This window comes from Eulemur rufifrons, chromosome 14, assembly GCF_041146395.1.
Source record: "Eulemur rufifrons isolate Redbay chromosome 14, OSU_ERuf_1, whole genome shotgun sequence".
In the NCBI taxonomy this organism is placed as follows: domain Eukaryota; kingdom Metazoa; phylum Chordata; class Mammalia; order Primates; family Lemuridae; genus Eulemur; species Eulemur rufifrons.
Genome location: NC_090996.1, coordinates 11,484,543 through 11,510,302, shown reverse-complemented (window position 1 = coordinate 11,510,302; position 25,760 = coordinate 11,484,543). Strand labels below are relative to the sequence as shown.

At 46.5% G+C, this 25,760-nt stretch overlaps 1 protein-coding gene across 3 annotated transcripts in view; it reads right to left on the bottom strand.

Moving 5' to 3' along the window:
* Window positions 1–1,773: 1,773 nt before the first annotated feature.
* Window positions 1,774–25,760, bottom strand: part of SMURF1 (SMAD specific E3 ubiquitin protein ligase 1) — a 104,580-nt gene continuing 80,593 nt past the window's right edge. Inside the window, exons 4-19 of one of the 3 annotated variants that reach the window (XM_069486537.1) lie at window positions 25,419–25,552; window positions 25,204–25,269; window positions 23,879–23,954; window positions 23,010–23,251; window positions 22,440–22,524; window positions 22,010–22,087; window positions 20,987–21,133; window positions 19,709–19,907; window positions 18,079–18,182; window positions 13,601–13,715; window positions 12,213–12,391; window positions 10,983–11,120; window positions 10,102–10,222; window positions 8,888–9,089; window positions 6,841–6,925; window positions 1,774–5,163 (exon numbers count right to left, since the gene is read on the bottom strand). In XM_069486537.1, coding sequence (XP_069342638.1) covers window positions 5,064–5,163; window positions 6,841–6,925; window positions 8,888–9,089; window positions 10,102–10,222; window positions 10,983–11,120; window positions 12,213–12,391; window positions 13,601–13,715; window positions 18,079–18,182; window positions 19,709–19,907; window positions 20,987–21,133; window positions 22,010–22,087; window positions 22,440–22,524; window positions 23,010–23,251; window positions 23,879–23,954; window positions 25,204–25,269; window positions 25,419–25,552 — 2,071 coding nt within the window. In that variant the 3' untranslated portion in view covers window positions 1,774–5,063. The remainder of the gene's footprint in view (window positions 5,164–6,840; window positions 6,926–8,887; window positions 9,090–10,101; window positions 10,223–10,982; window positions 11,121–12,212; window positions 12,392–13,600; window positions 13,716–18,078; window positions 18,183–19,708; window positions 19,908–20,986; window positions 21,134–22,009; window positions 22,088–22,439; window positions 22,525–23,009; window positions 23,252–23,878; window positions 23,955–25,203; window positions 25,270–25,418; window positions 25,553–25,760) is intronic. The other 2 variants (XM_069486539.1, XM_069486540.1) reach the window with 2 other exon arrangements.

Genomic DNA, 25,760 nt, shown 5'->3' with positions numbered 1-25,760 from the left:
TTCTGGAGTTACATTATAAGATTGAAACATTCAGTTTTGAACAACAATAAAAAACCCACAAGGCATACAAAGAAACAGGAAAGTATGGCACATTCAAAGAAACAAATCAACAGAAACCATCACTGAAGAAGTCCTGAGAGCAGATTTACTAGACAAAGACTTTCAAACAATTATTTGAAAGATGCTGAAGGAGCTAAAGGAAGACACAAAGACAGGAAAACAATATATGAATAAAATGAGAATATCAATAAATTATAAAAGGAAACAAAAAGAAATTCTTTTTTTTTTTTTTTTTTGAGACAGAGTCTCACTCTGTTGCCCAGGCTAGAGTGAGTGCCGTGGCGTCAGCCTAGCTCACAGCAACCTCAAACTCCTGAGCTCAAGCGATCCTCCTGTCTCAGCCTCCCGAGTAGCTGGGACTACAGGCATGTGCCACCATGCCCGGCTAATTTTTTCTATATATATTTTTAGCTGTCCATATAATTTCTTTCTATTTTTAGTAGAGATGGGGTCTCACTCTTGCTCAGGCTGGTCTCGAACTCCTGAGCTCAAACGATCCGCCCACCTCGGCCTCCCAGAGTGCTAGGATTACAGGCGTGAGCCACCGCGCCCGGCCCAAAAAGAAATTCTGAAGCTGGAAAGTATGATAACTGAAATGAAAAATTCCCTAGAGTGCTTCAAAAGCATATTGAAGTAGACAGAAGGAAGACTCAATGAACTTGAAGATAGGGCTGTTAAAACTATTGAATCTGTGGAACAAAAAGAAAAAAAATGAAGACAAATAAACAAAAACCTCTAAGGGACCTGTGGGACACCCTCAGTCGGACCAATACATGCATTGTTGGAATCACAAATGGAGAAGAGAAACAAGGGCAGAAAGTATACTTAGAATGACAGAAAATGTCTTAAATTTGATGAAAGACATGAATAGGCAAATTCATAGAGACAGAAAGTAGAATGGAGGTTACCAAAGGCTTAGGGAAGTGGGAAGGGGAAGCTATTGGTTAATGGGTACAGCGTTTATTTGGGGACGATGAAAATGTTTTTGGTACAGACAGTGGAGATGGTTACGCAACACTGTGGATGTATTTAATGCCATCAAATTATACACTTACCAGTGGTTCAATTCATAATATTATGTATACAGTCGTCCCTCAGTATCATGGAGGACCTTTTCCAGGACCACCTATGGATACCAAAATCCACAGATGCTCAAGTCCCTGATATAAAATGGTGTAATATTTGCATAAAACTATGCACGTCCTCCTGTATACTGTAAATCACCTCTAGTTACTTAGAAAACCTAATACATCATAAATGCTATGTAAATAGCTGTTGAACTGTATTGTTTAGGGAATAATGACAAACAAAAAAGTCAATACGTGTTCAGTATACACATAACCATCCATTGCTTTTTTAATATTTTTGGTCCTTCGTTGGATCCATAGATGCAAAACCCACGGATATGGAGAGCTGACTGTATTTTTACTATGATAAAGTATTTTTTAAAAACCTTCAAACCAACAAATATGACTAATGTGCAAAGAGAAGTCAACAAATTCGAAACTTTTCAATCCCACAAGTTATTGCTTGATACAGGACTTTCAGCTGCCGACCATGTTCCCGATACTTTCTATTAACAAGTCTATCCTTAACTTTGTCCTTTTTCCTCAGAAGGCCCCTGCCAGGATTTCTGACCATTGACTTCCTCTCTTGTGGGATGGTGAAGAAACTGGACTCTCATTTCCACACCAAAATAAGGGACATCAAAAATGTAAAGTCGTGAGTTTATTGCATATGTAACAAAATGAACCTGACCTCCCGGGTCCAGCCTGCTGTACAATCACTGTTTGTTTTGTGTTTCCAGCTGGTTCCATAACCACGTTAAATAGAACTAGTATTTCTTTAAATACTTTTTGATTTTGACATAAAACAGAACATTAGTGTACAACTTTCACAAAATAAATCAGCAATAAAAACAGTGGGAAGAATAACAAGGATAGCAGCAATACTTAAAAACAAGACATTACAAAATAAATTAAAAAATACATTATAAAGTGGTTGAGAAACAAAAATAAACAAATTTTAAAAATTCATACTACGTTTCGGGAAGGCTGCCGTGCGGCACACACCTGGCTGCAGGTGGGATGGGGGCGGCGTCTTCTCCGCAGAAGGCCATTCCTAGCGTGTCCGGTTTGCTGACCGCCTAGCCTGAATCTGGACCACACGGCTGAACAAGCTGAGGGGTCAAAACTCCATCTGGTGGCAGATCCTCCTCCAGAACTCAGGAGAGCTGTTCCCTGTCACCCTGCGCACCCCAGGCAGCCCTGGCCTTTCCTACGGAAGCACTGGCAGAGGGGTGGTTTGCTACGTCCCTGAGTGTCGGCTGATGACCGCTGGTGAGGACATGCCTGCAAAGTCGCGCCCCTGAAGCATCGAGGCAGAGGGGCCGGGGGAGTGGGTGGGTCGTCTGGGACCACTGAGAGGGGCGACGAACGAGATCACATATGAATGGGCTTCACGCAGCCCCAAAGGGGAGCAGTCGGGAGCTCTGACCGGTGGCTGGCCGCCACCTTGTGTTCTTTGGGGTGGTTTAAAAAGACCAAACCAAGATAGGTATTTAAGGTTCCGGAAGTGCAATGCCACGGACAGAGAGGCCTGTTTGGGAAGAGAGAACTGGAGCTCTGAACAGTTCTGTGACACTCACACAGCTATGGCGGTGCCCAAGAAGGGGGCTGCAAACCCACACGCAAGTAGAAAAGCAGAGACCAGGCCAGTGCGGGGCGGGACTCACGTGTCTGCCAGGCCGGAGAGGAGGCCCTTCCCGGCGGAAGCGACACCTGACCCACGAGAGGCAGCACCGACCGGCATGGGGCTGGTGGATGTGGCGTCTAAGGCTCGCCCCCCGCTCCTCCCAACAGCAAGAAGGTAGTTTTAAAGGCATCAAATGCAACATTCCTGCTTCAAAGTCATTTAAGCCACGAGACCCTGGTTTCCTTCCTAATTACTGCAGATCTGGGTGACACCGTCGGGCGGCGCCTCCGAGTCAGTTCTCTGAGAGCTCTTTTCTGGCTCCCACGGTTCAGGCTCACGTAAGGGAGCAGACTCTCTCGGGGAGGTCTGGAATTTTCATTTCCTCACCTTCAAGAAGAAGGTTAAGGGAAGACTGGATAGACTTACTGGGGAACCAGTTTCTAGAACACCCTCAGAAAGCGTCGTTGTGAGTGACACACAGGATAAGCCCGTGGCGAGGCGGGGTTTGTGGAAGGGACCGAGCCCACAATTTGGCCAGGACTGTTTGAATGGATTACACTTTCCTCCTGCAGCTAGTCCTGCTCGGCATCCCGTCTGTCCTGGAAGCTCGGCAGCCCCGAGGTGTGGCTCTCCCGCGACTCTCGGTGCCGGCGGGACAGCACACGGGCCAGACCTCTCGTTCGGGGGAGAGTCTCTGACCTACAGCGCTCGTAGGCCACAAACCACTTCTGGGGCACGGAAGGAGCCACAGCAGGATGCAGGGGGGGCAAGTTGTCCCTCCAAAGCCACCACCGTGGTCTACAGGTAACAGCAACAGAAAAGAACAGATACAACAGTCGTCCAAAAGGTCCTTCCTAGGCCACCTCAGACCCACAGCGGGAGCCCAATGCTTAACTCCGAGACTGCGACAGCAGTGAACTGTCTTGCTAGAGGATTACCCTGTACTCGTCCCCACCCCCGAACAAAACAACAAAGAAACCATACAGGAAAATTTGTTGCTGCTGTTTTTCGCTGAAATTTAGCTATCTGAAATCAAGCCACTTTGTTTAAGATAAAATACTGTTTGAACTTTTGTGCAAATCGGAAATGGTGTTAGAAACTTTGAGTCTAGGCTTGCTTTGGCCTTGCTCGTCATACCAAGACATTTGGGCAAGTGAATCAAATAGCAGTTGCTAGTGTCACCATCTGCCACTAGGGAAAGGGCCAAATGAGTCAGTGTGGAGTTGTCTCCTCTGCGGCCACAGGTTTGCATCCACGCCTTTTTTATAAAACAAGAACTCTTTGGGTGGCTTTATGTCATCGAGGTCACCCTTTCCCCCTTGCTTTTAAGCTAGTTCACACCAAGGCAGCAGCTATGATACCAGGATTTTGTTTTGTTAGTTTAGCTCTCAGCAATTACCACATCATAGTTTGTTAATATTTTTAAGTGATACAGTCAATGTTCCTCTACATACAGCGGTGGCACAGGAGTCACAGCTTTGGGACTGACTGGCTGGCTCTGGGGCTTGTTTGGGTCTGTTCTTTTACAAGCTCTGTTAAGTGGTGTTTTCTCTGGAAAAATGTCAGATAATGCAGCAAAAGGGACCCTTAAAAGGAAAGATCATTTTTCTTTGTGCAAAACAAAATTTTCAGCCAGGAAACCCGGAAAAAAAAAAAAAAAAAAAAAAAAAACACACCCTGGGCCTCCAGTGAAAGCTGCTCCAATTCCTTCACCTTTCAAAGGGGAAAACACGTTTTGACTCAAGTTTCCTGCTGTGGCAGAATTCCAGTAAGCATATATTATACAGTTATTGTTCCATTAGAAATTAATCTGCTGCCCAGAACAGGCTTTGAGGACGTGAAATTTGGAATCTGAGCTCTGGTAAGATTTCCAGCAGCTACTCAATGTGGAAAGGGGCCTCAAGGCTGTTTGAGATGGAATAACGGGTATCGCTACGTCCCAAACCCTCAGGAAGCCCAGCTCAGTCCCCTCCTGTAAAGCGCACAGGGCCGTGAGCCTTATCACCACGTGGGCTGCAACCACCGCAGAATATCCTGTGTGACCGAGGCCAAAGGCTAAACCTGGCTGCATTTTATTGGATGGGTGATGGAAGGGGGGGTGGGAGTACTATAATAAAGGAGGAATATATGGATGGGAGCCACCAACTACAGTCTCCTGTCCCCCTCCCCCAACGAAGAGGAGGGAGACAACCCTTTTCCCTCAGGTGATCCGGAATTCCAGGGCCTCAGCCAGCTTTGCGGGAGGCGCAGAAGCTGTATGCTTTTGGTCTGGTGGTCGTGAGCTAGACTCTGTTGCCTTTGGTTGCTCTTCACTCCACAGCAAACCCACAGGTCTCCTCCACGGCTGTCAGCAGCTTCTCGTAGAGCTTCTCATAGGATTCGTAAGGTGGGATGTCGATCCGGTTAAAGCTGGAGGACAACAAAGGAGCAAGAGTCAGTCCAGCCCTAGGACCGGCTTCAAGGTCAAGGACAGGCAGCTGGTAGTGTGCGGGGATGTGCCTGGATGAGGGGCAACGAGAGGGGGAAGCGTCTAAGCATCTCATTGCCCGGTTTGCAGGGCAGGGGGTGGAAGTGAGTCCTCCACTTTCCTGCTGCTCTTCTGCCTCTGATGCAAAGAGTGTTCAATCAGCACACAGCAAAATAAATCTTAAGACCTTCAAAACCAAAACAGAACCAAATTACTATTTACTGCTTATAGTAGGACAAAGCTATCAACTTGTTTGTCTCCGGGAGAAATTATTAAATGCCCCCCTGTACCGGGAATACCCCCTTGACAGACTCCTGGGATCCAGGCCGGCCGTCAGTCAAGTCAGCACTAACACTTGATTGTGTATCTGTCTATTCCTCTGGGACTTGATCTGGGACCAAAATGGGGCAGTCTGGAAAATTCCCTGCAAAAACAAGCTAGATCTTAAAACTAAATGAATACTAAACTTCTGACTCAATATTTCCATGGGGAAATTCATTTCCAATATTTGCGCAGAGAAAAAGATATCCTTTAGGAAGCTATTATCTTATAACAAATCAAGAAATACAAAATTGTGACCCAGAGGACATTTCGTGGCCTCCTGAACGACCAGGGGGTAAGCAATTAAGGATAGTTTGTGTCGAGAAAGAACCGGCTTTGACGGCAGGCGCACTTCCTCTGGAGCTTTAGCATCAGAGGATATTTTTCATACCTGTCCTACTCCTAGCACTAAACTATTAAAGGACAAAAGTGTCATGAGAAGGAGCACAGCTGCCATGCGTGAGCGTGGCAGGTTCCTGTAACAGACACCACAGCCACGCCCAGGGCAGGGCCCTGGTACCCACTACAGCCCAGGACGCCTGATTCACAGGGGTGGAAAACCCAGTTAGAATATTAAGTTGCCTGAGTCACGTCACTAGAAGTGTCAGAGCCAGCACTGAACCCACACCGCTGGGTCCCATCGTGTCGCGTCTCGGCCACATTTGGAACCGGTTCTCCTGGAGTAGACGTGGCTGCTCTTCTCAACAAATGGTTCCGACACAAAGTGTACGTAGGTGATTGGATTTGTAAACCATAAAGGAAATAATCCACTATGGATATTATTTTTTAAGTTAAAATTTTAGGGAAAAAACATTTTTCAATGGACAAGGAGCAGCTGTCATAAGCAAAGTTCCCAGAAGGAAAACGGGGAACCAGAAATGTCAGATAAAGTAAAGACCAATAAATCCCAACCACAACTGGACAACTTTCCCTCCTGACGGGTGTACGTGCGCACGCGTATCTTTGCACCAAGACCCAGCAAGGATGAAGACTCGAGCTTGGTGGAACAGCAGCCACAGGCTGATGCTGAAACACCAGCACTAATGAATTACACAGCTCACAACAAAACTAGTTTCATACAAGAGACTTCTGATGCCCCTCATCTGTGGCACACTGCCAAGCGTTCGCCCCGTGGACACAAGTGCTATTGCCGGTCATTATCTGAGACTTTGCATAAATGAAACTGCACACAAAGTCCTCCAAATAAGAAAATAGCTTTAAAAAAACATGCACGACCACGTGCTCCAGATACACGCTCTCGGGACTCGGGACTCGGGACTCGGCAGCAGGGCTCTTACCAGGTGTGGGCCTTCGGAAGGTTGTCTGTGTTCGCGTCTATGAGGTGGATGGTGAACAGCCGGGGCCCTGCCGCGCCTGTAGAGCCTTACAAGACAACATTCTAGTTAATGCACTTCAGAGGCAAAGCCACGGGGCTTTCCAGCCACACAGCTCCCGTAAGCCAGGGTCCCTCTGGACCACGTTCTCAGCCCCAACGCCCAGGCAGGTATCCTGCCAGGGAGCAGTGGAGTTCACGTGCCCAGTTTTAGGATGTGTGTGTAATGGCCATCAAGGGACAAAATTATTTTTACCCACCCTTTGGACTAGAGGACTTGCGGGCACCAAGCCGGCTGCAAAGACAGGGTGCCAGCCCCAGGCCCGGCCCCGCCCTGCCCACTGGCCGAGCGCTGCAGGACATGGGGCAAGGTGGGTTGCGAAGCCTGCTGGCCTCTGTCTTGCTGACATTTGCTCCTGCACTTTTACAGATATTCCTTTCAACTGGGGCACAGGTCAGCAGTAGGACTAGAGGCCAGGAGAGATGACGGCAAGCAGAGACCACCATCTTTATGGAGTGGAGAGGGTCGCTGGCCACTGGGAGGTGAGTCCAGCCCCCTCAGCCCTGGGCACCTGGTGGGGGAGGAGTAGGGAGAAGGCTCCTCCCTCTCAGGCCACACCCTGAGCCCCATCTCTCGGGGAAACATTCTGCTGGGCCTGGCCGCCTGTTGCCTGGTCTGTATCCCTGCGCTCAGATTTCTTGGCATCGAGGAACTAGTCTCCTATCGCGCCCTGCAGCATCCAGTCCCTTTCCTGGCAGGTGACCCTGGTCACATCTGACCCCTCGTCTGGGCTGACCTACCTCCTAGAGACTACAGGGACACTTAGCCAACGTCTGTCCAATTGTGGATGATGTTGCCAAGATATTGCTAAGATCCTTAGTCCCAGGGGTGTTTTCTAAACAGGAATGTTTAGCAAGAGGGCCACTGTGGGAGAGACGGTGTGATGTCATCAGACAAGCGAGACTCAGAGTCACAAGACCTGGTTCCCTGCCCTGGCTCACCGCTCACCACCCCACTGTTTCTTCCTGGGGGGAAAATAAATCCTACGACCTCAGTGAGTCTCAGTTGCTTCATCCGTGTCACGGAGACAATAATCCCTGCTCAGACAGGCGCCCTGGGCTGGAGGAGAGTGAACAAGAAAGGGCCCTGGGAGCAGCTGGGGTTGCCAAGCTGGCCCAGCAGACGGAGCTCCCACGTACAGGCGGGGAGGTTCTCGTCTAGAACCCTCTGTGATGCTTGCAGAGCACCCTGCAGAAATCCCACAGGCAGAGGTCACTATGGAAAAGACACAAGTACCCTCAGGACCAAAGCCAAGGGAAAAGGCATTAACCTCCTTTTATCCAGCGAGGTTCCTGAGAGCCAGAGGCAACATTCTGTATTTGCAATATCTGTACATCTCACAGCATGTAAAGTTCACTATGTTAACGCCCTTCACCTTGCTCCTTCCAGCCATCAGCAACACTGCTAAGTGCAGGAGATGACGTCAGGCCACCTACCTAACGTGTCCCTAACAGGCAGTTTGGGACCTTTCCTGTGGAATTCCATCCCACGTACAGTGACATCAGTGGTTTAAACAGAGTGAGTATGACATCTTCCTCCAGTGGTTCATGGCTGAACAGGAGTTTACAGCTTCAAGCTGTGGGGACACCGAGACTGGGGTGGCCACCCACAGCCCTCCACCTAGGTCTTGGGTCCAAGCTGGCCTCACCAGACACCCAAAGGCCCCTGCTGGTCAAACCCTGTGGCTTTCCGGAAGCAGTGAGGAGGCGGGACCCCACGTGCCCTGGAGTGGCTCCACGGTCTTTGCTCAGTGGCGCCTCCACACCTGCTCGCAGACCGGACAGCACCTGCCACGGGCCCTGAGCAGTGCTGAGCATTTGCTCACGTTGGTTTCTAGCGGTTGTTTCAGAAAAACATCCCAACCGCCTTCCTGCCCCCTCTCTCCCCGCCCAGCACAGAACGTGCCCGGTGCAGACATGGAATCGAATGGCCCTGCCTCCACGTCAGTCACCTTGCAAAGCCTTGAAGCCTTGGAGAGGGACTCTTGTGGACCCAGTCACAAACTGCAGGAGCCGGGCCCTCCTTTCTTCATCGAACGTCTCCACCGCTTGCCAGAACCACCTGACGATGTTGCTGTCGGCCACACAGTGCTTCAGCCGCGTGTTCGACTTCCAGTCGTTCAGGTCGATTTTATCCAGGCCGCCTATGATCAACTGAGAAGGTGACGACAGATGAGTTACTTCCAGAACGCATGAGCCAACGTCATGCCCTGCCTCCCGGTTCGCACTATACCACAGGAGTTAAAAACTTTGTTCCCAAGCAAAGCAGCAGCTACGTGCAAGCAAGTAGCTACATGGGAAGCAGCTGTAAATTCATGGTAAGCCCGAGGCACCATGCCTCAGTCTTCCTGCCTCCTCCAGGCTGGTCTGCAACCTTAGGACCACGGGGCACAGCTCCCGATACAACGCTATCTTGTAAGCAAAGGTGGTGTGTGTGTCTGCCCTGCAGAGGAGGGAGGATCAAAGCATCGACCGGCAGGACTGAACAGAGCTAACCACAAAGGGCACGGTGGCCTCTCCAAGACACGAGGACAGGTGGAGTTTCAAGTCTGGGGTTGGGGCAGACGGAGCGTGTTTCTCAACTTGTTGAAAAAGTAACCCCAGAACTACCGCTCCATCCGAGGGAGCTTGCCTTGGCCTGCAAGCTGTAAGCGTCTCACTGGCAGCAGAAAGACTACAAGAACAATCTGGAAGGCTGAGCTATTTAGTACCAGACAGCGATGGCTGAGGGATGAATGAATCACTGTGTTCAAGTACACGAAGTCTGACTAGAGAAGACAATGACACTTTGTTCTTAGTCTAGTACTAACCAAAATAAAAAACAAAACGTTGACACTGTGGGAGAACTTGGTTATATATAACTCCCCTGATCAGAGATGACTGCACAGGAGCGGGCCATGGACCGTCCCCCACTAAACAGCCTGGCATAGGAGAGGCCACAAACGCCAGGAACAACTTCCCGAGAGTGGTTCATGTTTACTGCCGCCGAGGGGACCCTGCGCCTGTTACGCACCGGCCTTCCCCGCATCCTGGGAGCCCTGGCAGGCCGCCGGGCCGACCGGGGAGAGCGCCAGCCTCACTCTGCAGCAAGGACTGAAAACGGCAAACGCCGGCCACACCGCGACCCTCAAATGCCCCGAGTTGACTCTTCACGCCGCGCACGTACCTCTAGTTCCTTCTGGTCGAAAGGCTTCAGCAGGTGCTGAGGAATGAGTTCGTTGAACCCTTTCTGAAGGGCTAAGAACTGGGCTTCAATGCCTCTCATAAACCTCCAATTCACATACAACCTGCAGGAGAAACTCAGGTTAGAAGCAGCCCCACACGATTCCCCCATCCGCAGGTTCCGGTATCACACTCCGACAAACCCGTGCACACGACGCAGACGGACCCGCAGAGCAGATACCGGGCCCTGCCACCCTCCCCAGCGCAGCCAAACCACCAGCTGGCAGTGCGGAGCCTTAGTGTCGAGTTAAAAATGAACGAGAACACGCCCTGTGCTGTCTGATTCTTTACTAAAAACAGTGGGATTTGACCTGTTACAGCAACTGCCGTAATTTGAAAGGACCACATGGGACGGCGTGAGACCGTGCGTCAGTCTGAGCACAGACGTGCCCTCGTGCCTCTCAACCGCACCTTGTCCCCGCTGTGGAATCGCCTCGAGTTCAAGGTGGCAAAGAGACTGTGGAGCAGCGTCCTTGACCGAGCCCAAGGGCCCTCCCGGCTGCTGTCTCCTGTGCTCCCCATCTCTGCACTCAGAATCCGTGGTCACTTCAAAGTCCTGCCCTCGTCTGGGCTCTGTCCCTTTAACAGGTCAGCCCTGGACTTTTCAGGGGCCCCAGCACACCCCCCACTGCTGCTGCTGAGCCTGATGGTTTCTGAAAGTCACCTCCGTTAATGTGACTCGGTCACAAGTGCTGTCAGGGACAGGGAGGCCTCACGCAGCGAAGAAGCTACAAGAACCTAACTCTGACCCCAGCCGCACCCAGGATGGCCCCAGGCACCTGGCTGTTCCCCACCGGCGACCCCTGAGGCTTCGCGGGACATTACCGGACATATTCTTTCTTGTTCTCCTCTGTGACGGGCACGTTTCGACCATTGGGCTTCAGTTCGTGCTGAAGGATGCGCCCGAAAGCGTTGTGCTCCACGCAGAACGTGTGGTCCAGCACGGGGGTGATGTCGTTCTCTCTGTGGAAGAGGGCAGAAGACAAGGCCAGTTAGACCGCTGCCACCACCCAGCAAGGAAGGGAGCATTACGTGACGCGGTCAGGGGGTGGCACGGAGAGAGAGAGACAGTGTTTACCGACTGCCAGACCCAAGGCTGCGAGGGGAGAAGAGGAGGCCTCGGTGGACTCAGAGCCCACGTGTGGGCGGGACAGCGCCTGGCACTGGTAGGGGCCGGGAGACAGCTCTGCTCCAGATGTCCCCCGCTCTCGGCTTTCTCACTCACAGAAGGAGGGTGACAGTCACTCTACCATTCTGTGATTTTATGAAACCCTTTTGCTTTGTAAGCCGAGACTGGGAGCGGGAGGAAGAAATGTGGACGAGGCAGCAAAGTCAGAGGGAAACGACCGAGAGCCGCGCCGAGGGGGCACCGTCTCCCCTGGGGCAGCCTTTCACACGCATCAGCTCCAACACCAAAGCGCTTGAAACTGGCTCTTTAATCTGCTATTTTTCTGGAAACCTAGGCAGAGTGAAAGGTTTTCTATCCAGTGAAGGCCCTGACTCCCCACACTGGAACGTGTGAACTCGGCACAGCTGGAGGCCCCGCTGGGCTTGGCTCCTCCGTGTCCCCGTCCCCTCCCCACAGCCAGGACCGTGCTTCCCTGCACCATCGGCTCTTTCACAAGGATCTGGGACACCCCTGGTGCATCTCCTCACGGTGCCTACTGCTTTTAAAAGAGCTTTGTTTAGGATAATTCTAGAGCAAATGTAACTAAATATTAATTTGGTTTTGATACTTTCTTGGCCCCTCTATAGATGAACCAGAGATACTCTAGAGTCTCTCTCACGCACACACCTCCCCCTCGGCCTCAGGATCCACCTGTTAACATTTGTGATCTTACCTCAAGGAAACTACTATAGGAACTGGCCGAATGTCATGAGAAAAAGTAAGTCAAAATTAAGTATTTTTTTTTTTTGTTAAATCTGGTTTTTTTGTTTCTGGTTATAATAGAATGGTCCCTTTATTTCTCACCCATCCCCAACACACAGACGTAGCGGCGTGCACTGAGACTGGCGACTCCATGTGCATTTCCAGTAAACTGAGTCAATACTTACAGAATCCACACTAAGCTCTTATGTAGCTCCGGGTCCACCGATTCCAAATCCGAGAGCTGGATGGGCTTCCCCAGCAGCTGCTTGTAGAAGGGCACCGTGAAGCCCCCGTTGATGTAGTGTCCGTGGAACACAGCCAGGCCCATGATCCGACCCACGAAGTGGAAGTAAGACAAGTGGTCCTGTAGGCGGCACCAGAGAACACGAGTTCGTTAGAAAGGGGCCCGGCCAATGCCGTGTCTTGTGCTTTCTCCAAGCTCCTTGCGGAGCTGTCCCAGAGCCAACCAGACGCTGACTCAGTTTCCTATAGGCTCTTCTCATGACCAGATGGAAGACGGCTGCTTGGGCCATCAAAAATTAGCTGGACGGCAGTTTGCATGCTCTTGGGTCCAGCACCTTCTCCTCAGAACTGCTGGAAAACTTGCTGGGCCCAGTGTGAAATGAAAATGCGGAGCCCTTTGTTCAAAAATGATTGAGAAATTCAACCCAGCGACAGCAGAGACAAACCGAGCATGGCGGCCTTCGCAGCGCGGGGCCTTGTGGCCTGTGCAGATGGCACACCCAGGAAGCCGGCTTGTTTTTCCTTTTACGCCCAAAAGAAAAAGACAGTTCCCCTCCTCCCTCCTCCTCCCTCCCAATCCCCATCCCACAAGAAAGAGAAGAAATCCTAAAGGGGGCAGGGCAAGGAACACAAAGGAAAATAAGTAAAAGAACCATCCTAGAACCAGAGCTGTTCTGGTTTTTAACTAAGCAGCCTGGCATTTCTACTTTAAGGTTTGAATTATAATCATCTCAGAAAACTAGTCAAGACTTTGCTTCCATGTTGGTAACAGGTTCTTTCACATTTGAATGTCCAATAGAGCTTGTCCCCAACTTCACCTTGGTGGCCCTGTACACAGCCCTGAGGATGGACACGGCCCCACCGAGGAGTCCTCTGCTGGCCAGCTGCCACCCTCGCACTTATTTCCTCGTCTCTAAAACACGCATGCTAAGGATGTCAGCATTTGTGGTTTAAAAAGCCAATGATGGAAATATTCCAATTTTGATTAGGAAGAGGATGGACTTTGTAACTCACTTCTCAGAATGACACCTTAACAAATACGGTCATCATACGAGAGTTCCCTCAAATAGCAATAAAGTGTTCTGAGTGAGTGAACAGCTCAATCTCACCCTTATCCTCCTTTGAAACAACATCCCCAATGACCCCGACGCTGACAATGCAGGATGGAAATCCTCCATCTTCACTCCATCCTCACTCCACCTTTCAATGTTTTACTTACCATTGTCTTTGATTAATCTACAGCGAATAAACCAAGAATTGGGACTCAAACTGAAAATCCATCTTAAAAACTCTCCAACTAAATCCCCTACCTCTATTTGTTCATACTTACAGGGTTGATTGAAGAATCTGGATTGATCTGCAACATGTAAATATTGTCCGTAGAATACTGGAAGAGTCCATAATACGGATTCAACATCTCATGGCACAGCAAATAAAGCCACTCCCTAGGAAGAACAAGAATGTGCTAAAATTTCTAGTTCTAGATCTTAACAGCACTGATTCATTATGCTTTCAAAGGCCAAACTAGTATGAAGTGAGATGGGCAATTGGTCAGGGCACCTGGTCTAAGGATCCATTGCACAGGTTGGGAAAACAAGCCGAATGAATTGCACGGTGTCTGGAAGAGCACCCAGAAGCAACTCACAAATACCCGATTCTTATTCCTCACCACAGCATGGCCACAGCTCCAGCGACACATTTGCAGCTGAGAACCAACTGTGGTCAACTAGAATTAGCGCGACCATGGAAGGCCGTGTTCTCCGCAGTTCACTTCTCAGCTTCCCTGCACCTCTCCTGAGGTTTTCCCTGATACTTCACAAAGATCTAAATTGGATGATTCAGATGCCATGATCAAAATCTCAGGTGATGATGATAATGATGTGGTATTAACTGGCAAAAGTGCAATTAAAAAGTAGTTTGATCCAACTTTAACAGCAGATAACTTGAGTATTAGGATTCTGGGTCGTTTTTATTTTTCTTTTGCTAATTTCTAGTCTCTAAATTTAAATTTTAGTTTTTAAATTTGAAGTTTTAAATGTTTCAAGCAAAAAGAAAACATTTCAAAGTCTAGGGAGGTAGAAGAGCAGTTATTTAAGAATGACTTTTGGGACAACAGAGCGAGACGCTGTCCCCCTCACAAAAACAGAATGACTTTTGCCCTTCATAATTTTCTGTCAAATTCTTTTTTTTTTTTTTTTTGCCATAAACAGTTATCACTTTTAATAGCTTTACAGTTTAAATCTTAAAAATATTAACTCTCAGAGTTTTAAAATCTGGATGGAGTATGTAAGTATGAGCTATATTATTTTCTGAATTCCTTTAATGTTTGAATCATTTTATTATTTTAAAAAAAATCCAAAATCAAAACCAGTCCAACAAAAAAAGTACTTTAACTAGAAATCGTATGATTCAGTTGCTGTGGTCAGGTTGTGATAAGCCCAGGTATAGAGAGGACCCTTATCCAAACACCTGTGCAGCTCTACAAATAACCTTTTACTCTTTCTACTCAAAACTCTTTTCAAATGCATAAATCTCATTAAGACAGCAGCTCCAAATTTTATTCTAGAATTTCTTAACTCTTTCAAACTGAAAAGACGCAGAAGTGAGACAGAATAGGGAAGGATAAGCTCAAATGCAAATGATCTAAGAAAACTGAGAATACACAGAAAATGATCAGACCACAACATTTATGTATCGCACTCAAAAGCACAGAAAGGAACTGCCAGAAGAGATGAGACTCTGAATTTCATAAAGTGTCTTTACCAGAAAAACAACATTGCTTAGCTTTTATTCACCCCAACTTTTGGAGTTGAGATTTGATAAAAATCTTTGAAAAAGCCAAGGACCCACAATTGTCTAGACAGGAAGTGATTAAAATACAAGCAAACATTCCAACCGAGCCATAGACAAGGTAAAGATACAATTAGGTCTGTTCTGGAAGTGGTAAGGGAAGAGCTATCTATAGGCAAGAGAGAGAGAGAGAAAGAGACAGACACTGAGAGAAGCTGCAGGAATGGCTTCAGGGCCAAACACAGGGAAAATCGGCGTAGCCTGACTCTCAGAGACCAGATAATGAAGGCATACGTGCATGTGTGTGATACATGTATAATTGAAATCTCTTTGCACTCTGAGATAGGTGTGATCCCATCTAGACACAAGGAAGACTCTGAGGGGTGAAATAACAATGCAAGACCAAACTGGAGGTGAAAAACCTCTTTCCACTCCAGCACCATGTTAATCAAGGGAGTTCCACAAAGACTTATCTCCACGTGGATGATTGGAGAACTACGGAAAATGCAGAAGGAATATCACTTCTACCAAACCAAACTGTGCTATTCACATGCATGCCCAGGAATATATAATACCAGCAATGCAAGTAAACTGAAACAGTTTGAGGTACTGAACTCTTGAGACATCTTGAACCTATAAAAAAAAGAAAAATCATAGACAAGAACATGGAAGTAGTTTTGATTTGAATTGTTAGAATAAACAAACATGAATGACTAAGTAGGAAAATTCTCACGTGAAAACAGAGGACAGAAAGCCTAAACCTCTTGCCAGGAAACAGATTTAGTGTTGTCAAGGGCAAACAAGTTACATTTTACCAAAAAAAAAAAGATGGTTTCTAGAATCAAGGTTGAGAAGATCAAGGAAGAAGGTTGGGATAACTGCCGTAGGGCTGAGACTCTGCGTTTTCTAAATGGTGAAGCGTGAGGCTCTGCTATCCTGACTTCCCAAGATGGGGCCACTATTACAGTCCTCATGGGAACGTGGGCCCTCCTTTGTGGCAACCACAAGAGTTGTAGTTTTATATTTAATTGCATAATTCTTTGATGCCTGCACCTCATCAGACTGAGAACTCCTTTGCATGGGGACGGAGGGAGAGAACATACCATTTTGCTCACTGTTGTAGCCAGTACATGGTAGAGTATCTCAGTATTTCATGGTTAATGAATCAACACAATTCTCACAGGGGCATACAAATTATAGGGATACTCCTCTGTGAGAAAATTCAATCATGTGATAGATACATTCAATTCTTTCATTTTATATTTTATTATAATGGAATCAATAAGTGAGCAGGTTATGGTGATTTAAAAAATTGGAAGCGATGGAAGACAAGTCGAAGAAATCTCCCAGAAAGCAGGAGAAAAAAGCAGAGATAGGAAATAAAAGAATAAGATGAGCAACGTAGAGGATCAATCCAGGGAATCCAACAGCTGAGCAACAGGTGTTTCAGAAAGACCAAAGAAAGGAAACGGAGGAGAGGAAATTACTGAAAAGTAAAATTCATTCACTCAGTACATATTTATGGAGCCAAGTGCTCACTATGTGCTAGGTGCTGTTCTCAGAACTGGGGATTCAGCTGTGAACCAGACAAAGTTCCTGACCATGTGCAGTCTGAGTCGGTTGGGAGATGCAGACAAGAAAGTGGAAAATCTCACCACACACCCCATCAGGGGGTGACAGTGACACAAGGGAGTGAGCAAGAAAGAGGAAGCTATGGGATCCCCAAGCAACGGACCTAACCCAGAAAAGCAGAGATGTCTCATGACAGCCAGGTGCACAAGAGCTAGAGCATCGTCATCAGACTGGGCGGTGGCTCCAAGATGGATGCACGTGGGGGGATATGTCCAAAGACATAATGTGTAACATTGTCCTGGAGGACTTTGAAGTTTAAGGGGACAATAAAGCCTAGATTTTAAAAAAAGAAGAGATTCTTGGAAAAATTAAAATTTTCGAAAAGATAAATTATAGAATACTATTTTACCCCTTAGTGAACAGTATTTTCATTGTCATGATAATATAAACAATGCGTTGATTTTCAATCCTTACAAATAATAGGTAGAGAAGCTCAGGAGACAGATTTAATTTTGCTTACAGAGCAAAATGTAAATCTTCAGTCTTCACAACATAAAAGTAACATTACAGATGACAGATTCTAAGCGCCAGAAGGAATGCTGAAGAGAAAGTTACAAGTATTTAATATCCTTTTTTGTGAAAACGAGGTCAAGAGATGATGTCTCTAGTTGACAAATCAAAAAATAAAGGAGAAAGCACATTACATAGTTACAAACAACAGAACTAAAAAGATTGCTATTACTAAACTGGAGGAGGGAGTATCAGTTAGAGCCAGTCTATCTTGGGTCTATGGCCATAAATCACTAAATCATGAGATAACAATCTGAACTCGATCAATTGAGTGATATAAAGATACCTATTAGAAGAAACAGCTAGAAAAGATACAGTTGTCTCAAAGGTGAAAAAAGGCAGGATAAGAAATAGTAGCTTTTCATTATTGTATTCTATTCTGCTTTTTATATCATTTGCTTGAATTATTTTGACCAAAATTTTAATTTACAAAATTCCTTTGACACAAATGCAATTTACATGCCCTCCCACCCCGCTGCCCACTTCCCCGCAGAAGATCCTCTAAGGAGAAAAGGAAGGCCACCGCCCATATTCATTTCAGATTAATTTCAGGGGCAAGTCCTTCATGTTTCAGGATCAGACATGCTAAATGAAGAAGGGGGTTAGCGTAAAAGTCTAACTGTAGCTTTACAAGGAGTCAGGAACGGTGGCGATCACGTACATTCTGAGAGGTTGTGGGAAGATGTGAGCACGTGCTCAGGAATTCCTATGCTCGGAAAGCTGGCTGGAGCCCGCACTTGAGCCCTGACTACTCCCAGGTGACGCCAGCACGGGCCCTGCCCAGGTGTGCTCAGTGATGACGTTTCTCTTGGAGAAGACTGTTACGGTTATGCTGAAATCCACACAGCAGAGAGGCTGAATAAATTAGCACCTCACCTGGCCACGCCACCATAATCCAAACCTTCTTCTCCTCGGAATTTCACCATTAGTCGTTTTTTCAAGTCTTTCGGTCGCATCTTCATTATCTGGCGATAAGACTCCTACGTATCAAAATTATAGTTTCAGAGAAAAGAACATTTCTTATTCTTCAAGGTATAAACAGTTTAAAGGTTATTGGTAATGGAGTCCGATTAAAAATAAGCACTCATCCCCATGCGAGTTTTATCTGGTTCCCATTCTGAATGTTTATTTGGCTGCTGCATCTAGTATATTCCATCATCTTTCCTCCCCCAGTTTCTCCCACAGAGGCACGCACAGTGCCAGGTAACGCTACACTTAACACAAAACACATCTGTCTTCAGTACAATCACTAAGGACTTAACGACGAGTCTCCTCACTGGAGTTGATTTTCTCTACACAAAATAATTTCAGTGCACCCTATAAACAGCTCATGTAGTTTAACCAAAATGAAGATGTCATTAGAGTCTGAACGTTAAAGAATTCTAAGCCTGTTTTTATATCTAAGTGAAAAATGACACACAATTTCTCACTGAGTCAAAAAGCAAAAAAAGTTTCAGACAGACATAAAGTAGCTTACCCAGAGCATGGAAAACATGTGGTCAGCCTAATATTCCCTTAGATTCAGCATTTTAAGTGGAAGTAAGCTAAATGTCTGTAGATGTTTTCTGTGATAATGCACTTAAGAAGTTTTTCATCCTTTAAATTTAATGCAGTTCAAACTCTAGCATCCCAAGGGGAAAGGGGAAATGACCCGCAGCAAAATGTCAATAATTCAGCTCTCTTCTATCCGGGGCAGCCAGTACAGACTGCTCGGTGGGCAAAACTGGGCACGGCAGCTGATCCATGCGTCCAACACTCGGGCCCAGCCCTCGCTGGGGGGACAGCGCGTGGCCCTCCGAGGCCATCGGCCAGCGGGAATCTGTGCTCACTTCTTGCCCCATCTCACTTGATCATTTCTGCCAGTGTCTCCACAACGGAGGGCAGGATTTGGCCAAAACACAACAGAAGTTTTACCTTATGATCATGTTTCTTAAGCCAAGGGCCCAGTCTGCTTAGGGACCTGCTCCGACAGGGGAGCAGCGTAAAGGCAGAGCCCTTCCTGGAGCCACCGCTCCTCCTGCTCCCCCCAGGGAACGGCAGGGCGGCCTCAGGCCACTGTGCTGCTCTGAGGCATGCCACTTGGTCACAGTCCATGCAAGGAGATAGGAGGGGACTGACTTGTTCAGAGGGAAAGGTGCAGGCTGCGGGAACATGTAACCCGTGCGATGCAGGTAAGGGGACTCCCACTATTATTTAGTACCAGTTTCTGTGCAAACCTCTAGGTTCTCGTCTCAGAAGCTATCTAGTTTTTAAACTTTTACCATAGAAGGGAATACAATTCCCTCTCTCTCCCCAGGCTTTGGTCCTGATAAACCCTGCATTTCGCTTAGTAATGAGATCAATACCTGAAATGCCAAACAGAAAGGAGAGCTCACTGAAATGCAGAAATCCCCCACAGAGCAGCTCCCTTTAAGCAAAGGAGTGTTCTCAGGAAGCCATGCCTCTGGCGGGACCGCCTCACTTGTTTCTTAACAGGGCTGACTGTCAGACGCACTGAATTCTATACCTCAAAGATTTCTTCTCTGGATACTTCGATGCGGCAATGCCCAGCTTGGGGCTGCTGAAGTGACAGTTCATGTCTGAGGACCTTTAGCTTCTGGACTAAATCTCGTTCATATCTCTGGGCAGGAAGCTCCTCGTCTTCCAGAGAGCCCTCGCTGGGCAGGGGCAGCGGCTGGCTGGGCTCCTTGAGTTGGCACTGGTGACTTGAGAAGAAGAGAAGCAGAAAGTCATTCCGGAAGCCACTGCTGAGGCAGCTGTGAGCAATGCCCACACACAGCAGGGACTGGGGACAGTTCACTGCACACAACTTCAGGTAGAATTTGTTTCCCTGATGACATAAATATGTACCTAGCTGTGGGAAAATGCTGATGGCCACCATTAGCCTAAATATAGGTCCAGGGTCCAGTAAAGGGGATACCCCAATTCCTAGCAACCACTCATCTCGTACGGTCTTACTACAGAGAGGAATTGCTGTCATTTATCGTGCACCTGTCACGTACCCACGACACTGACTGATGCACCTTACCAGAAGGCAATGGAGTCCACGGGGAAAACTGAAAAGGAGGAAACAGCGGAGGGAGGCACCATGCACAAGAGCAAACAGCTCGAGTGGCATCTGATGATAACCATCCCTCATTTTTGTCACCAAGAGATTTCTAAGCCCACTCACTAGAAGCCAAATTTCAGTAAAATAAGAGGACTAAGACTAGTAGGTGTCAAAGTGGCATTTGCTCAAGTTTTGCCATTAATGTGACACAGAGCTGTTGGTTACAAGAGCTATGTGGAGTGTTTTGTTCTGAGAACACAACAAACCTAGAATACTGAGTATGGGATCCAAGACAACTCCCAGTCCCAAGTTACCCGGGAACCACAGGCACAGGGAAGGGCTCCGGCAGGCAGCAGTCTCCACTGTGGCCTGCCCTTCCAGAGCGCGCAGGCGCCAGGGGAAAACTGCGCTGCTCTACTTCTCAATCTAAGGGCCGGCGTGTCATGAGAGTGCAGCCTGCGGAAGCTTCCTTAATGAGAAGCTGCCCAATCCCATCATCTCGGTGAAATTTATTTAGGTTGTAGGAAGAAAACGGTGGCGACAACCTGTGGCTTCAGTACTTTCATGGCTAATTTAAGAGTTGAAAATACGCAACTGTCCACAAAATATTTATCATTATTTTGCTCATGCTTATTATTCAACAAATAATGCAGTAGAGAAGAAAAATATTAGCACAAAAAAAAAACATTCAATTATAAACGAAAGAGGTCAACAAAAAATTTTTTTAAAGCTTACTTCATGATGTGGTGTAACCTTGGGTCTGTAAACTGGGTAGTTCGGTTATTATGATCTACAAAATATATTCTCCCAGAAACTGTGCTTCTGACTTCCCAGCCTGGTGGCAGTGGTCCGAGTTCATCACAATTCACACTGTTAAGGTCTCTACCAAAATGGAAGATACAGAGAGGTTTGTCCAGCTTAGTATGGAGGAATAAGACCCAAACTTCAGCAACACAAACCACAGAGGTTCCTTATCAAAGAGTCCCCGTTCTGCCAACATGGACAGCCATGATGCTCTACTTACGCCAAACCCCCACTCAGTCCAGGCCTCTCTGCTGCAAACAGCAGCAACATCTGACAGGTAAAAATGGAACTTTCAGAGCTTATCACCCTGATAAGAAACAGGGTCTATCTAGGGAACACCAGGTAAGAGGGCCCAAATCGTAGGAAGTATCTCAGTGCTGCCAGAAAACTGTCTGAATCCACAAGTTAAGTTAAATGCTCAAGGTCAGAAAGGTGTCTTCATTGAAAAGCTTCCAGACAGCACCAAGTTTTGCAAGGCTGAGGGGGATGTAGTAAAATGCATTCGAAACTCGCCAATTCTAAACAGTTGTACCAGGATGAGGCATCCTCATTTTCAAGTTGGCTTTTGTTAAGCAAGTATTTTACATTCTAGGCTCTTGATGAATTATTTCAATACAACCCACATTCAGATGGGAGCACAGCATTACTGACCAAGCTGCTTTTCTATTTAACACAAAAGCCTGTCATTTCTTGCAGTGGGTACTAAAGAGACACCTCATTCATTTGCAGGTAATAGTTCCATTCTAATTATAGATAATGAATCATAAATTCAACATAGACTTGGAAAATCAAAGACAGGAAGCTTATTCTCAGATGAAACAAATTATGAATCAAAAGGAAATGAGCATTACTAAAAATCTTATTAGGTAGTAATGCTATTCTAAAAGAAAAAAGCAAAGCAAAGCAAAAAAGAAACTTAACTCCGTTACAGGGTGGGGTGGGGGTCTCTCTGACCTGGGCTCGGATGTATGGCCTTGTAGAAGGAATTCGTATAGAAAAGCTTCATCTCCCCCAGGAATGGTCCCCAAGGGACTGAGGCAATAGGGACAGTAAAGTAGAAGAGAGAAAGGGTAATAGAGTCTTTATATTTCCTTTTTAACTTTTTATTATGGAAAATTTTAAGCATATAAAAAACTAGAGAGAGACCGTAACGAATTGCCAAGTAACCAACTTCAACAATTATCAACTCCCGGTCAAGCTTGTTTCAAACATATCCCTATATTCACCTCCCACCCCAACTTATCTGAAGCGAATCCTAGACATCATATCATTGCATTCATCAATATTTTTAGTTTAAAAAGAGAGCAACACATCTTGAAGGGTCCTGGCTTTTCAAGTCAACTTCTGGAAAAAGCTTTGCTGGTGTGCACCGTAGGAAACCTACCTGGGTATCCTGGGGTCGTGCCACGTGCTGACTCCAGTCTGTGTGTGCAAAAAGTAAACTTGCCCCTGTACTGTGGTTCTTTGTTCTGCACAAGAAATGAGGGGATACAATTAGATATATCCATTTCCTAGGAGAGTTTGCAACCAATTCTCCAGGCTCTTACTTCTGGTATTATCTGCCACATCCGAGTCACACTCCCCTGTCATTCCGGTTCTTCTCTCCGAGGTTGTCATATGACCCCGTCTCACTCGCACCCCACGCTGTCCTTTCCAGAGCGCTACAAAGACCCTCCTCTAGCCTATGTGGCATCGTGGTGCTGTTTGGTATTCATTTGCCTAAAATTTTCACGTGATTTCTAAACTGGGAGATGGGAGCACTTGCTGAAAATTCATGACCAGCAAGATTTATCACCATCTTTTTCCAGTTGTCTTTACACCGTCAAACCATCGAATGGCAGAGCCACGCGCCCATCAGCGTTGATGGCACGTGCAAGTAACTAAGAAAGGGTTACAAACAAAGGTCTCTGAAACAGTGCAGCTGACACTGGCCACGCGGGGTGAATTCTCTCACCATAGCCTTCAGGCAGTTCCGGTGACTGGTGGCCGTGTGGTCGGTTCTGAGGTGTCTGCAGTGAACCTCGCACCTCAGGATTTCGCAGTCGCTGCGCCTGAAGTCTTTGATCTTGACCTGGGGACTCCGCGAACCTGCAGTTCCCTCCGCCAGCGGCAGCACCGGTACTGTCTGTGTAAGGGGCTGGCTCCTCCATGAAGCAGCTGAGCGGCCTCCCAGGCCCCGAGTCTTCATACACGGTTCTGAGAGGGAGAAGGGCAAGTAGGCATGGCAACGCCGCCCGCGCTCAGGCTCCCAGGGGACGGGGCACACGCTCACTTTGCTTCCCTTCAACAATCGAGAGTGTTCCAAGGGCTTGGGTTTACAAAATTCAGCATGTCCCATTCAAAAAGAGAGACAGACTCTTTCAAGAGGAAGAGGCGGCCAAGGGGAGCCATACTTAGAGCGTCACAAGGCCACCCCAGGGTACAGCAGAATGACTGGAAAAACCAGCCCTGCGCTACAAGGGGCTCGTGAAATGAGCTTTCATTTTTCTTGATTTAAAATCAAATCTGAATACTCCATTTTCCTTGTTATTTTACTCTATAATGGAACTCCTGGTTATATAAAATACTACAATGCCTTTAGGTAAGTACTTTTTAAACATCAATCTTTACCCCTGACCAATTTTGAAGACAATTTACCCTAACAGGCTATTTTCCCTTATAAGCAAATACTTTTTAAAAAAATCTCTTAAACTGAAAATTATAAAATATCTACATAAGACTGAGAGACTAGCACAATGAAGCCCCTGGAACCCACTGCCCAGCCACAATGATCCGAGGCTACGGTGGCAGAGAACCCGGCGCACACCACGAGGTGATACGTACCCTTCATTTTCTAAGAGTCCTCTGCAGTCCACCACCGGGCCCCCGCTGCCTATCCTGTCCCGTGTCTGTAAACTGACTAAAACAGAAGAATGGCTTGCGTTAAAATCCAGTGGTGTTTTACACAATTGTAATACAGCGAGCCATTGCAAATTTATAATTTGTGTACAATATCCTAAGAAATGAAGAGGCCTATATATGTACACACACACATATACGCCTATGCCTTCAAGTGTGAAGCATCTTACCCAGTAGCTGCGTCTACCACCACCTGCCGACTGCAATACTCCTTGTAAACGAGGAGCAGAAAAGGGTGCTGTTTCTCACGGTCTCCATAAAAACAACAATGCAACATTCAGCCCCTCTAAGGTACCTTATTTTTTAAGAAGATTTTGACTTAGGCTTCATAAGGACACAGACAGCACTTTCAGTATCTGCAAAGTCTAGATGAATCTAAATATTTATTATCTATCTCTACTGTGAATAAGACATTTATAAAGTTGTTTTCAGTTTTTTTGTTTTTTCCCCTGGCACATCCCTCCACGAAGAAAAGAAGAAATCACAAACGGGAAAGCATTAAGTGAGAACTTTCTCATTATGACAGCTTTCAGGATGAATACCCACTGTTCATTTACCTCGGGTTGAGTCTGCATAAGACAATAGCTAAAAGATTCGGAATCATAAAATTATTCCAGTGTGCTGCAGAGACACTGTTTTCTTTGATTCCTTGCAATGCTTACAGTTGACATTTGAGTTACTCTAAAATACTAATCAAAATGAGTGGATAATGGTTACTTAACAGATAAATCACTTCCAATGGATTGCCTCTAACCAACACTTTGTAACATTACCATATTTTAATTTTTCACTCTAAATACGGTAATCCGCTGTCTCTACAAGTCATGTTACATGAATTCTTTACAAATCATCTTTGCTTTTTACATATATGAAGGGTTTTTCCAGAAGAAACTATTTCCCAATTCTTGCATATGTGGCCACCATTCTTATCATCTACCCTTGGATAATATAATGACAAATTCATTGCCCATGAACGTGATAATTAAAATTACATTTAAAATTATAACCTTACATCTTTCTGTACCAGAGTCATTTTAACTCAACTTTAAATGACCGGATGAAGGGAATTAAATAAAATAATAAAAACCACACAAGACAAAAATTTTTAGTGCTGAAGAGATGGCCCCCGCGTGTGGTCTGTCCTCTGAGGTACGTCAGCACTCTCGGTGCCCATGTGTTTTCTCAGCGATGAAGAGTTGAATGTTAAGTTCTGTAAAAGCATCTCTTTATACAGATGAGAAGGTTCTTACCCACTATTTGGCCACGAACTGCATCAGTATCTGAGGGATTTAGTTTGCATAGATCCAAACGCTGGTCTGCAAACAAACAATTCAAAACTTAACCCAAAGAATGTTAACTAGGGAGGAAGGCAGGAATTCTGTATTCAGCATTAAAAAAAAAAAAAATGATGCCTCATAAGCTTTCTTCGGTTGCATTAAAAGGCAGAAAAACGTTTGGGCCTTACATCCGGTATCTTTTAATCTGCTGATGGCGTTGGAGAGCAGCCGCACGCAGCCCAGGAAGCCAGCTCCCTGTTTCTTGTGAATTTTCTTGTGGTTCCACACGCTGATGGTTATAGAATCAGTTTTCCCAACATATCTGGAAAGAACACGCAAACTCATTTTTAGTTGTATTTCTGAGTTATGATACCTCATTGAGATTTTATCTGATTGATTTAAGCAGCCTTACAAAATGATGTTGGCTCTATATGCCACGTGTAACAGGCATTCAATAAATATACATCTGCTCATTTCAATGGCCTGGGAAAAAGAACTACAATCAGTTATATAAAGAGCAAATGTAGATA